Raw genomic sequence first — 13,967 nt, 5'->3', positions numbered from 1 at the left:
TACCAAGTATAACCAGGAGCTTAGAACTCTCTGTCCAGGATAGGGCCGAGTTCAGCGGAAGAGGGGCCATGCCCCTAGGCCCACAGGAAGGCTGCGGAGGGTGCAGGGTTGAAGGGAGTGGGGCCAGCTATGAGGGTGTCAGAGCTAGCTCCACCGAGGCCTCTGCCTGCCCCAAGGTTTCCTTCCCCTGCATGGGACTGTCCCAGCTGATCTGCTTCATGCCCACACCCACAGGCCAAACCACTCACAAAGAGGAGAAAAGAAGGTCCAGGGCAAGGCCTTTGGGGGCTGCCAAAAATGGGTGATGAGGAGGCCCAAGTGGCTAGGGAGACGGGTGCCAGGGTAGTAGAGAGAAGAAGAGCATGCAGGAAGGGGGCAAAATCCATAGAGCAAGGCCAGGGAGGACAGTGATGAAGTCCATCACACAGCCGGGAGCTCCTGGCCAGCGCCATTTTGGTCCAGTGATGGGACTGAATGGGGGACTAAGAAGGGGCTGCTGGTGAAAAATAGAGACGGTCAGTGGAAAAGTGCTTTCTAGGAACTCAACAGCAATAAGACAGTATGGTCCCTGGGTGTTTGCAGGTGGCAGAGAAGGACCCAAAAGATAAGGCGAGAATGAGGATGCCAGAAATCAAAAGCGTGACCCGTGGGGAGATAGAAGGGCCTCGGGAGCAGGGTTCACCTTGGCGGGGAGAAGGGCCACTGCATTCCCCTGGGAGGGAAGCACAGGGAGGTTGGAGACGATGCCATGGCAGCACACACTGGGCACATCACTTTTGCCTGGACACACCATTCATTTCATCTTTTAGAATCTCAGTTTCCCATCAATAAAATGGAGACACGAACATTTATCCACCTACATATGGTGAAATCAAAGGAGATAACAAGAGAATCCTTTCGAACCACAAAGGAGCCAACCACGAGAGCTGTCTGAGCTGGGATCTCGGCTGCTTCTGTGTGACTGTCTGTGGAGACCCCTTGGGAACCTTCTAGAAGCCAAGCATGTAGCCTCAACGAGGAGGACGCCAGCCGTGCTCAGAAGGGCCCAAAGGAACGGAGAGGGTGACCACTGACTGACTGGAAGGAAAAGGAAAGCCCTTCGTGGCCAGTGGCTTGGGCAGCACAAACATGAAGCCCAGCTTAGGACGAAGGGGACGGATGCTGAATCCTGGGAGAGCTTCCGCAGAGACACACCTCCTGGATGCTGGTTCTTGTGCCAGGCGCTGTGCTGAGAGCTGGGGATAGGCAGGCCAAAAGACAAGAACTAGTTGGCCTCTGCCCTCAAGGACCACGAGGTCCAACCGGAGTCTGGAAGGCAGGGACAGCTGAGCGAGCTCTGCTGGCCCGGCTCTACAACCCTCCTGGGCTTCTTCGGGGGACTCCCACAGAGGAGCACCTCAGCCCAGAAGCAGCTGTGCCTCCCCACGGCTCCTCCTCGAAGAGCCCAGGAGAGAAGAATGCCCTTGTATGGGCTCAGTCACTGGGGCCTGCCCTGCCAGACACCCACAGAAATGCTCAGCTCAGCTGAGTCACAGGGAACAACGCCAGGCCCAGAACGTTCCTGCTGGGGATATCCCTCTTCTCACAGGGAGGTGTAACTGTTTATTCTTCCTGCCACTTTGAGAAGTCAGAATGATAACGCCCAAGTGGGTCCCAGAGGAGAGATCCCAGGCTGGGATCTCCCCCCATCTCTGTAGAGGTGGGGGACTCCAGCCAGAGGCGATGTGCTGCTTAGCTGGATGGACCTGCGGCTATGAAGGACAGCTCACTCTAAGAAAGAGAGGGCAATGTAGATAAACAAAAACAAAAAGCTATCAATAAAGACGCATTGTAGCAACCAAGATTAGAAGGAAAGTAGAAAATCGGGAAAGAATTTTTACAACCAGTGTCTCTAATAAGGGCCTCATTTCTAAAATACATAGAGAATTAAGTCAAATTTATAAGACTACAAGTCATTCCCCAATTGATAAATGGTCAAAAGATATGAACAGACAGTTCTCAGATGAAGAAATTAAAGCCATCTATAGTCATATGAAAAAATGCTCTAAATCACTATTGATTAGAGAAATGCAAATCAAAACAACTCTGAGATACCACATCACACCTACCAGATTGGTCAACATGACAAAACAGGAAAATGATAAATGTTGGAGAAGATGTGGGAAAACTGGAACATTAATGCATTGTTGGTAGAGCTGTGAAATGATTCAACCACTCTGGAGAGCAACTTGGAACTATGCCCAAAGGGCTATAAAACTGTGCATACCCTTTGACCCAGCAATAGCATTTCTAGGGCTGTATCCCAAAGAGATCATACAAATGGGAAAAAGACCCACATGTACTAAAATAATTATAGCAGCTCTTTTTGTGGTGGCAAAGAATTGGAAATTAAGGGGATGCCCATCAATTGGGGAATGGCTAAACAAGGGTGTGGTATATGAATGTAATGGAATACTATTGTGCTGTAAGAAACGATGAGCAGGCAGACTTCAGAAAAACCTGGAAAGACTTGTATGGACTGATGCTGAATGAAGTGAGCAGATGCAGGAGAACGCTGTATACAGCAACAGCCACATTGTGTGAGGACTAACTTTGATAGACTTAGCTTTTCTCAGCAATGCAAGGATCTAAGACATCTCCAAAGGCCTCATGATGGAAAATGCTATCCACATCCAGAGAAAGAATTATGGAGTTTGAATGCAGATCGAAGCATGCTATTTGCTTTTTTTTTTTCTGTTTTGTTTTGTTTCCACTTTCTGGTGGTTCCTCCTATTGGTTCTAATTCTTCCTTATAACATGACTAATGTGAAAATATGTTTAATAGGAATGTATATGTATAGCCTACATCAGATTGCACGCCGTCTCGGGGAGGAAGGTGGGGAAGGAGGGGGAGAAAAATTTAAAACTCAAAAGCTTATGGAAGCTGATTGTTGATAAATCAAAATAAACTGATAAAAAACAAGAAAGAGAAAAAAAAGATGCATTGTAAAAACAACAAAGCAAAGACGAATGGGGTCTCAGCAGAGTCCAAATAGAATCCCCCACTCTCCCTCTAAGCTTTGTAGGAACTTTCTTAGAAATAAAATGAGCATCAGATTTTCAAAGTCACTGTCTCATTTGCCGACATCTCCATAAATTTCACTGAGGAAGAACAGCAGGTCAGCTGACATGTACTCAGCCACGTCCTGGCTTTCAGAAGGCCTTCTGCACTCTCAGCAGAGTCAAGAACTCCAAGTCTCTATGGCCTCCATCGTCCCATGGTGCCTCTTCGGCACATGCAGGTGACCCTGACTTCTGGACCATCTGGACCCATCGCCTAAGCTGGAGAGGCCTTGAGGCCCGGCCCAGCAGCAATTCTACGCTGGCTGCACCCCGAGTCGCTGGAGAAAGAAGCTACACTAACGACATCATTGCTCCTTGAAATGTGGAAGTTGTAAAGATGGCACCTGTTTCCCAGGGAATCAGGTGCCTAACGAATTCTGCCCAGATATCCCCGGTCTGGTTTGTGAGTAAGTGAAAAATGCTTATGAGGAGTTTCAAGGGGGATGACGGCTCTGGGGCGGGCTCTGAGCCAAGTGCTTACACACACACCCTCCTGTGACCCAAGGGGATGTTGTGGCAGGCATCTCCAGAGGGGCAGACGGGCTCTCACCTGCTCTACACGGGGCTCTGCAGCAAAGGAGATCCGGGCGATCGAGTGAGACGCTATACACAGCTCCTGCCCATTCACTTCGCCCTCCTCCACTTCGACAATACCTAAAAGAACAAGTTCCATTCTTTAGCACGGTGGTCTCCAAAACCTGGCACTGGGGGCTCCTGGCGCAGCTGCTCTGCCTCGACTGTGGGGAATCCAGCTGGGCCCTCGCCTGGCCTGCACACGCACACTGAATCTTGAGCTGACACACTCATTTCCCCGTATTTGTGTCTTAAGTCACCCAGGATCCTGGTGACTTCTGATTACATCACTCCATCCCAGGCCCTCATGGCTGGTGACAGGGAGCACAGATGCCACCAAGCTCCATCACCCTGTACAAGTCACTCCACCCCCTCCTCTGCTTCCTGGGCAGTAATTCAGCAGGGCGGGCTAGATGGCCTCCAGGATCTGAGTCTCCCCATTAGCATCCCAGCGGCTGCAACTCTCCCTTCAGTCCTACCTGAGGGCACTGGGCTAGCAGGAGCGTAAGAAGGTTCTAGACTCTGTCCAATTTGCTCTAGGACTGCACAGCACTGAGTTAGGGCTCTGCCCTCCTAAGTCTAAAACTCCTACCCTACCTCCAGGGACACAAAAACATGGTCAAGTGGGTTCATTTCGGAAAGAGACATTTTAGACTGATGTAGTTGGGAGGAGCATCTCAGGACGACCAAAAAGATAATCCAACCTGCCACAAAGAGAAGACTTCTACCATTAGCAGACCTCGGAAATGGTGACAGAGGTGTGAGCCACGGCTACTTTCCCTCCCTCGGCACCCCATAGATGCAGCTGGCAGACACAGACACCCAAAATCCCAACAGGGAGCCAAATGCTCCTGAAGGCTGAGGCTGTCTGAAGCCCCGGGCTTGAGGGGTGGAAGTCTCTGCAGCCCCTTAATGGGAACCTCCCCCATATGCTGGAGCAGTGGAAGGGATTCACCGAAAACAGTCTTTCTGGACATGTGTATTTCTGACCTTTCTTCTTCAAACGTGGAAATCTTGGGTGACCCTGACCTAGACCTTCCTTCCCTCTTCTCCCTTCTCCTACAGCAGCCAAGATGGTGCTCAGGACACTCTCCCAAAGAGACCTGCACCGAGCCCAGCATGGCAGCAGCCTGGCCTTCCTGGCACACCTCTACTCTGCCCTGAGCGGGAATGACCCGGGGTCCCAAGGCCCCGAGCCAAGGCCAGTACCTGTGTTTTGGGCGCTCACAAAGGCCACCTTGTTGGAATCAGGCTTGAGACGGATGAATCCACATTCTCTGTGCATTGGCTTCTTAGTGTCTGGATGGAAGGCATTGAACCTAGGCAGGAAAACCAGGAATTAACAAACTGTAAGGGCAACCAGAGAGACTTCAGTGATACCCGAAACACTGCCGGGGCATGCAGATACTTTAAATGTAACAACAATAATATGCCCATTTCATTTCATTCCCACAGTAGGGGGAGAGGTGCACTCAGCTCAGGAGGAAAGCTTTGGTCTCAGAAATTTCAGCTCTGTGATGAAAGTCTGACATTTCTGACATTATTATCTTAACCTTGGCCAGCTCAGTGCCCCACACCAAGCCTCATGTTCAGGCAGCCCGGGTTCCAGCCCATGCTCTGGTGATAGGTTTGAAGAAATGTGAATGATTTATGATTGTTCTTTCTCAGGCAAGTAGGCCCCAAGGCTGTGAGGACTGTTTCCTTGATATGGCACAGTGCCTGGAGCACAGCAGGCCCTCAGTAAAAGTTTACTGACGTAGAGGGCAACACAGCAAAGCTGTGTGACTGATCACACTGCGTGTCACTGCAGCCTTCTGAGGCCCAAATGCCTTTCTGCTAAAAATGGGTAGCCCTGCCTTGCCGGGAAGGGTGCTGCAAGGACCAGGTGAGTGGATCCATGCAGGACTCCATGAACGTCCCTAAAGCCCCTGACAAGGGTGACAGCAAAGCGCCATGTCAACACTGGCTGCCGTGATCAGCTCTGGCCGGCTCGCTAAGACGAGAGAGAGGGAAGCATCCCACCCCCTTTGCTCAGTGTGCTCTCTCCTTCAGCTCAGGGACAGGGAATGCTTGGAGAACCCCATGAGGCTCACGCAGCACCTTCCTCCCAAAGGCCTTATGAGGGAGGCAGGACAAGTTACTACCATCCCCACTTTAAAGACAAGGAAACTGAGATTTCGAGGCCCCCAGAACACAAATAGGCGTTAGTTAAATTCCAGGACGCCTGCCCAGGGTGACTGCCTTGCCCATCATGGCCCAGCTTGACAGAAAACCTATCACTGTAGCGCCCACTGGCTTAAAAAAGAGCGAACCATTCTGAATTCAGAAACAGTAGCTGGGTGGCAGGCCAAAGGAGAGAAAGCCCCTGTGGCACTAGAGGAAGGAGAACGGAGACCACCAGGGATGGACAATGCAATCTCCAAGACCAAAAACCAATCAAAAGCTGACTTTCTTCCCTCTTTCTTTTCTTTTAATAATCCTTTCCCACCCACTAACTTATCTACTTGGAGAGCACAAAATATTTTCCCTATGCAACTGCTAATTCGTTCCAACCCCAGAACACCTAATGGGAAGGCAGGTTTCCGAGAGGCCCTGTGGCCTTTCTGCGAGACATCTGCCCCAATCCAAGAATAATCCTATTTGGTTAAATTAAAACTGCTCAGCATGGTCTCATGCCCTTTCATCTCACTATTCCAGTTCTATTAAATTAAACCTAGGAAGGCTTTCAACAAGGGGCAACTTCAAAGAGGGGAAGAATCATCCACTTAATTTGGCCATAAAAAGGACCCAGCCGCCAACAAATGGCTCAGAACAGTGGGAACAAACCCTGCTTAAATTTCCATCACCTTCCAGCACTACAAAGACCACTGTTTGGTTCAGGGGCACAGAACCAGGCTCCGGCTGCTCTCTGCTGCCCACCAACAGTGTGACATCGGGGGGCACAGCTGTGCTCTCCCTCCCAGGAGGCTTCTCCGAGACCACCCCTCCACAGCTTAGGGTCAGCACCTGGAGACACTGCGGGCTCACGGCTTTCTATCCCTCCTGGGGGCAGGCAGGCAGGGCTTCTTCCCTACCTTTCCCACTAAGACCAATGTGAAAAAGTGTCAAGTTGCTACAAGAATACAGAGTCACCAAGCAATCCCACAGTCATTTTTCCACTTAATGATCCTGGGGTCAGAGACCCCAAAGGTGCCTTTCCACCATCCATCAGACATGGTGCCATCCTTGAAAAGGGTTGCTGGCTTTCACCTCCAGCCTGGATGAAGGCTTTCTGGGCCTGGATGTTCATATGCAGAACCTTCCCAATGGGCCTGAGAAGGACTTTGTGGCTCAGTCTGTAGAGGCACGTTAGCTCTGCTGGGAGCACAGAGCTTCCTTTAGCAAACTGAGGGCCCTTGATTTAAAAAAAAAAAGGGTCCCTGTGGGTCTCAGCACCTCAAGGTCACCTATAAACTGGACTCTTATAAGCCACTCTACTGACTCCATCTTGTATACCACCGTGTTAAGCACATGGTCTCCTCTGTTTACTGATCACTTGGAATATCCCATTGCTTCAGCTGAGGTAGGAGGTCCATGGGTATGGAAACTTTTCAATGCACTGATTGGTTTTGCTAGTTTTTTTCCTCTGTCCATTTTTTCTTTTCTGTAAAACATATCATCTGATATATGGGATGGCTCTCTAGGAGCAAGGGACAGAGATATTGGGAAAAATTCTGATTATACAAAAAACAAGGCTTTATTTTAAGTAATTCTGCTCAGGTGACCTCTTTTCAGGGTCAAATAATCAATAAGCATTTCTTAAGTTTGGGGCTGGGAACACAATGACACAGAGGCTGCAGTCTCGGCCCTAAAGGAGCTCCCCTTCTAGCCATGGGCCTCTGGCCTTCGTGAAGTGGGAAGGCCACTAGGTGCCGTGAGGCCTCAAAGGCCTTGGATCTGAGTGAGCCGCCCTGTTAGGCCAGTCAGCTTGTGTGTGGAGAGCCTGGGGTTCACATGCAGGGATACCAAACCACTGGCTCTCTAGGGGAAGAACAGATGCATGACACCGTCAGCTTAAGCTGCATTAACATTTCCTCCATTGCTTTCTTACGTCAAGATAATCAACAAAACAACCGCTCAAGTCCTGATTTACAGGCTTGCTGATTTCTGAGGTGCACATGTTAATACTGCAAACTTAACCATCAGCTCTCCTGAGCTGGAGTGGGCTCAAGCACATCCCCGGTTACAGGCCTACTTAAGCTAAATATGCATATGAAATACCGACTGAAGTAGGCCTTACAACCCAGGCACAGTCACAGAGTTCTGTGCTTGTTAAAACTGTCAACAATTTAACCAGAGGTAACTTCTATGTTGGCACCTGAAAGACGCACACAGACCACTGCTGGGAACAGGCATACCGGCTGCCTGACTAAGAAGGGCACGACAGGGGCATTTCTCTTAAACGCCACTGTCCGGTTGACCTGCATTGTTCCTGACAGGTGACTTTTTCATCAGGTTCATTCTTAATGAGACACAGCCACAAACCAAATTCACGTAAGAAAAGACAAACTGAATTTTCAGCTTACGAGAAGTTCAGCATTGGCTGGCCCACGTGAGTGATGTGTACCTCCTCCAGGTAATGGAAAGGCTGCAGGGTTGGGTAGATGCCGTCTCCTGGGGGTTCAGAGAGCCAGGTGCCCAGCATCCAGGAGAGAGGCTCAATGCTAGGGTTCATCTTCGGGGTCTCTGAAGACAACAAGAAAGGCAGGGTTAGCATGCGGCCATGTCACAGGCTCGAACCATGGCAGGAGTGACTAGTCCAACCCGCTCATTGAATAGGAAGAAATGAAGGTGAAGCTAGGTGGTAGAGGGACTCCAGGCTGCAGGTCAGAAAGCTTGTTAATGGTAGAGCTGGGCCCAGGACGCGGATCTCACAAGCATCAGCTCAGCATTCATTTGCTTACTAGTTTTCTCTTGTCCATTAGCATCTGAACACCTGTTGGTTCCCAACCGCTTTGTGGTGGCCCATGCTACCGAGAGGCTGGGATGGAATGGAAACGCCAGGCCACTAGCCAAGGTCGGTTTCCTGGGATCCAGCTCCTGCCTATGGTGCAGGTAGGGGCAGAGCCCCGCTGACACAGCCCCTTCCCACCCATGGCTTTTGGAGATGCCTGCAGTAAGACCAGCGGGAGCCTCGAAGCCACTGCCAGCCTTGGCCAGAACTGGACGTTATGACACTGCTGCTGATTGATGGGATGAAGGACTGACGGTACTGGAGAAGGGGACTTATAACAATAGACACATTTGGTGGGAGTGATTCCGGTCCAGATGCCCAAGGGACTTTTACTGGGGTTGCATAATATGCCTGATGGTCCCTACCGAGTAATAAGTCAAATCTGTGAGCCATGGCATGACTCTCAGCTCATCTCCACTGAAAAGAGTGGGAGCCCCGTGTATGGAGCTGCCCACCTGGGGAACTGTGACGTGAGGAAAGGAAGAGAGGTGGGAATTGTGGGGGAGGGAGGGGGAAAGGCTACTGTTCTAATGAGTCTAAAAGGGCCCCCAGGGACCTCCCCCATGAGAGTGACACCCAAAGTCAATTCAGCACATGGAAAATGAACGCTCTGATTTTCAGATAAGCAAATTCAGCTGAAAACCTTGTGGGAAACCTTGTCTGAAAGACATTTAATAGTACAAAACACAAGAAAGTTTCTGAACGTGAACAATGAAGTACATAGGTATACATGATGAAAACATCTCACTTAAAAGGGTGAAACAAACAGAAAACGAATCCATTTAAAAGGCTAGATCGAACAATAACAAAACAAAGGCCAGATCTAGTTGGGGAGACTTTTTAAATCTACTAAACCTAGACAGAATCAGTGAAAAGAAACAGTCCCTGACACCAGCTGCTGCCAAGGGAATGGATCTCATGAAAGAAGTAATGAGCACACCTTTGGTGGTGGGGCACCATTTTGTTACCTAAGTTTACTGTGACAAGCACACGTGAGGAAACTAAATGAATGCCTGGCATCATTTCAGAGCATTGTGAACTGCACAAAGTTTAGGCTGGAAATTAAAAGTGGACTTAAGAAAGCATAGTATCTACCACACAAGAATATATGTGACAGGATAAGTGAAATAGACAATGTCCAGTTAAGAGGAGACGTGAGCTGTATACACATCCCACACCAAACAAGCTAAGATTCAGAGGAACTCTACTAAAAGTATTTTTATAATACTTTTAATTGAGGACACGTATATAAGCAGAAATGGTGAGGCCCAAGAAAGTCCACACATATTAGAGAAACACTAGTCTAGAGAGACAAACACACCAATAATCAGCAAGAATGGCCCAATGGAATGTCTAGACCAGCGCTTCTTAAACTGTTAGTCGAGACTCCACATGGGGTTTAAATTTAAGAAGTGCTGAAGGGGTCTCAAGTGGAAAAAGTTCAAAAAGTCCTGGTCTAGACCAATATTGGCTGCTCTCCATCCCCCACCCCCAAGAAGTCTTAAACTCACAGAGAATCAAAGCTGGAGGAAACTTTTCAGGTCACAATTCCTTTTTTCTCCAGATGAGGAGCTTCAGGCACTAGAAGGATATTCACCCAAGACCAAGATGGCTGAATTTGAACTGGGATCATCTGACTCTGGGTCATTGCTAATAAGAACCACCTGTCTTTACACAGTGCTTTAAAGTTTACAAAGCACAAGGCTTTTCTCATTTTAGCCTCACAACTCTGAGGAGATGCTATTGTCTCCATTTTACAGATGAGGAAACTGAGGCAGACAGCGGCTCCTTAGCTATCTCCACTGCGCCACCTTTCTACTCTACAACAGCTGCCTCACACTTCAATATTTCAAGCATCTGGGATTTCACTGCCATGTGTATACCCTTTGTTGATGAGGATCACCGCCCCTCTGTGCCTTCATACATGGTCTTCGAGGCTTCCTGTGGCCACTCTGTAGCCAGTCTGATGATGAAGCCTCTCCAAACTCTGCTAGACCAGTCTTTTGAGATCTCCAAAGCCTTTCTGAAAGAGTGTCCGCAGGTACTGTCTTTAAGAACTCAGGGGTCCGCCTGCTTCAGGATGAGGCGGGATTAGAGTAAGCCTCTGGTGGAGGGACCGCTCTCACAGTGAGGCGAAAATGGCCCTTTTTCTAGCTAATAGGCGTCTATGTCTTCCATTGCTTCCCTCTAAAATAGCCAGCGAACAAAGAGCAAAGACGAGTCATTTGAACTGAACTAAGAAAATTCCATAGGAAACACTAACAAAGTTCACCTAAATTCATGTTGTTATGTTGCCGAAAATTCTCCTTAAAAATAATGCTGCAGAAAAAAAAAATAATAATGCTGCAGGAGCAGCTAGGTAGCACAGTGGATAGAGCACTGGACTTAGAGTCAGGAGGACCTGAGTTCAAATCCGGCCTCAGATACTTGACACTTACTAAGTGTGTGACCCTGAGCAAGTCACTTAACCCTGATTGCCTCACCAAAAAAAAAAAAAAGCAAAAAAAAATTATAATGCTGCTGCTTATTATCTTTCAGTCTACCCCAGAGTCAGGCTGGGATCTAAAGGGCTGTTTGCATATGACGCCCAACTAGATCTCTGCCTGATGTAGGTAGAAAAGCCGTAAAATTTGTTATGACACCCTCAAATTTTCAAATGGACAGCGGACTTACAGGGCTTGAATTTCTGGGCAAGTGTTTCATTAACGGAAGACAAAAGGCAACTATTAAGTGCTTACTATGTGCTAAATGCTGAGGATACCAACAGATAACCAAGACGGTCCCTGCTCTGCAGGGGCCAGCTCTAAATGGGACTCAGGGTCAGGTTCAGTCTTCAGATGACGGAAAGGCCAGGTAGTTCTCAGGCAGATGGCAAGTGCCTCCCCGCCCCCCCAAGTCGTAGGGAGTGACAGCAGGAGAGAGTAGCATTTTTTCTTCAAATTCTGACACACAGGGAGAGTTTTCAGGCTATCTGCTACTATAAAGACATAGGAGAGGGAAGGGAACATGAAAGAATTGGTGCATGGGAGAAATCTTCGTGGGAGTCTGCCCTGGAGCAGTCAGCTGCTGCTGATTCAGAAGAAATGAGTAAGAACCAGGCAGAACCAGATTGGGTGAGACACCGGCAGAGGCAAACCCCGAGGATGCCCATACGTTCTAGCCCCATGAGAAGGCAAAATTCAGGACCCAGGAGTCTGGCAGGAGCCAAGGAGCAGGCAGGATGGGAATGGGCTGCTATTACATTTGTGAGGCTTCTGCTGCCCTTCTCAAGGGCTTCCTGATGAGTCTCCAGAGGTTAGGGGTCATTGGGTTGGGAGGGAAGAGAACCAAGGCACTTTGCCACTTCTTCGAAGACCAGGCATTTCTTTAAGGGGGGTCATCCCAATTGCTTTCTTTCCAAACCTTCTACTCTTTGACATAAACAAATTATAAAGTTACCAAAATGTTAATGTGGAAAACAGTCCCTCAGTGACCCTGGCAAATGGCTCTGCTCCTTGCGCCTTAGGGGAGGGCCTTTCCAGCTCTGTAGCCAGGATACTGTGGTGTACACACACACAGACACACAGACACACAGACACACAGAGCTACAATGACTTCAATGCCAAATGTCATGGAAAATCAGCCGCCTAGACCATGCTTGCCCCCTAGTGGACACGCAATGCAACAGGCAGACTGGTCCACGGGGCTCAGCCTCTCAGATCCTGCGTCTTACCCGTGCATTGTAAATGTACACGAAGAAATGATTAACTACCTCCGGGCACTGTTACCTGGTGAAACTGTTCCCTTCTTTCGAGGCCCAGCTCAGGTACCACCACACCTTTCCTTGGCTCTCCCTGATTCCCCGGGCTTCTCTCCCTCTCTAAACTCTCATGACAAAGGCGCTCTGACAGTCACTTTTCATATTATTATTATTATCAAATCATCTGTGTTGGAGTTCCTTGGCTCAGATTAAAGGGCTACAGGGGCCTTTCTGGGCCAGCCCTCTCTAAGGCTGGGACAGGTTCACTTGTCGGGGGCCCTCAGGAAATGGGTGGCAGGGCTGAGATGGGAGCCACCCCCAGGCACCACCTCCAGACCCTGGACTTCCTGAAGAAGGCCCAGTGATTTGGGGCATTTTCCCAAGCAGGCTCCCCCTTGCTTGTCTTATGTGATGGGGGAGAGCAGCTGCTCCCCCGACCCCCAACACGATATCAACTCCCTGAGGGCAGGGGCTGACTTGTTTCACCTCAGCACTGCTTAGCAATAAAACATTTTGCCAAACTGAATGTTTACCCCCAACCACCTACCACGTGAAAACTTTCGAGAAAATACATAAACTGTGATGAGTGAGGCTTTGTCAGAAGCTAAGCTCTTTCCAAGATGGACTCCAACTGAACTCAACACCCCTTACTTTCACCTCAGCTACATCAGTCATGGTCTCCTGAGCATCCCAGCTCAGCCCAGGGATTGGCCAGAGGGCTGGCCTTGGGGCCTTGGCCCAAACTGGTTATGTGAGCTGGGAGGAGCCGACCCCTCGGGGCTGCAGGGAAAGAAGGTGCCAACCTGCAGAGGGGAAGTCCCTACACCAGTGGGGATCCCTGCTGGCCACTTTACCGACAGACAACCACAAATTAACATGATCTATTTTGTTCAAGCTTTCCCAATTATATTTTCATCTGCTCTAATTTCCTTGGGAGTTTTGTGGGCTTGCTACCCAAGTCGGACACCAATCCCCTACAGCCAGGGCTGACTGCCAGTCCAAGGGCCTCCTCTTTCAAATCCTGGAGTCAAAAGTAGGTAGCAGCAGGTGGCGGCTTGGCCGGCAGACAGACACATGCCTGGGGAGGGAGCTGGGGCTTCCTACTGGCACTCCGACTTCCCCCCTACTCTCTGGCCTATATTCGGCTCTCTTGGGCCATCTCCCTTCTCTTTTCTTCCAGGTGTCCCTGATGCTGTAACCAGATTTTGTTTATAAAATCATTGTGGGGGGATGACAAGCTGATCCCAATCGTCTCTGGGCCTTGCGCACCCTACGAAGACCCTGCTTGCCACACCTGATTAGTCTCGCTTTAACGGCATCAAGCGGGTGTACCACTTCTTCCTCGAGTCTTCCACAAGAACAGTACTGGATTCTTTGTCAAAAGCTTTGATATAATCTAGGTAAACCACACCTCCAAACAGGCAGCTAGGTGGCACAGTGCACACAGGGCTGGGCCTGGAGTCAGGAAGACTCAGCTCCCTGAATTCAAATCCAGCCTCAGACACTTACAAGTTGTGTGACCCTGGGTAAGTCATTTCACCCAGTTTGCCTCAGTTTTCC

At 49.3% G+C, this 13,967-nt stretch overlaps 1 protein-coding gene across 2 annotated transcripts in view; it reads right to left on the bottom strand.

Annotated features, from left to right (window-relative positions):
- The window catches only part of THAP4 (THAP domain containing 4), a 69,488-nt gene that overhangs the window by 13,207 nt on the left and 42,314 nt on the right, over nt 1-13,967 (bottom strand). For both annotated transcript variants that reach the window (XM_020989013.2, XM_020989014.2), the window contains 3 exons: nt 8,241-8,400; nt 4,885-4,994; nt 3,653-3,756 (listed from right to left, as the gene is read on the bottom strand). In XM_020989013.2, coding sequence (XP_020844672.1) covers nt 3,653-3,756; nt 4,885-4,994; nt 8,241-8,400 — 374 coding nt within the window. The remainder of the gene's footprint in view (nt 1-3,652; nt 3,757-4,884; nt 4,995-8,240; nt 8,401-13,967) is intronic.

Source organism: Phascolarctos cinereus, unplaced genomic scaffold (assembly GCF_003287225.1).
Source record: "Phascolarctos cinereus isolate Bilbo 61053 unplaced genomic scaffold, phaCin_HiC Scaffold_7;HRSCAF=346, whole genome shotgun sequence".
NCBI classification, from domain to species: domain Eukaryota; kingdom Metazoa; phylum Chordata; class Mammalia; order Diprotodontia; family Phascolarctidae; genus Phascolarctos; species Phascolarctos cinereus.
Note: the sequence above shows the minus strand (reverse complement) of the source record. Positions and strands in the feature narration are given on the sequence as shown.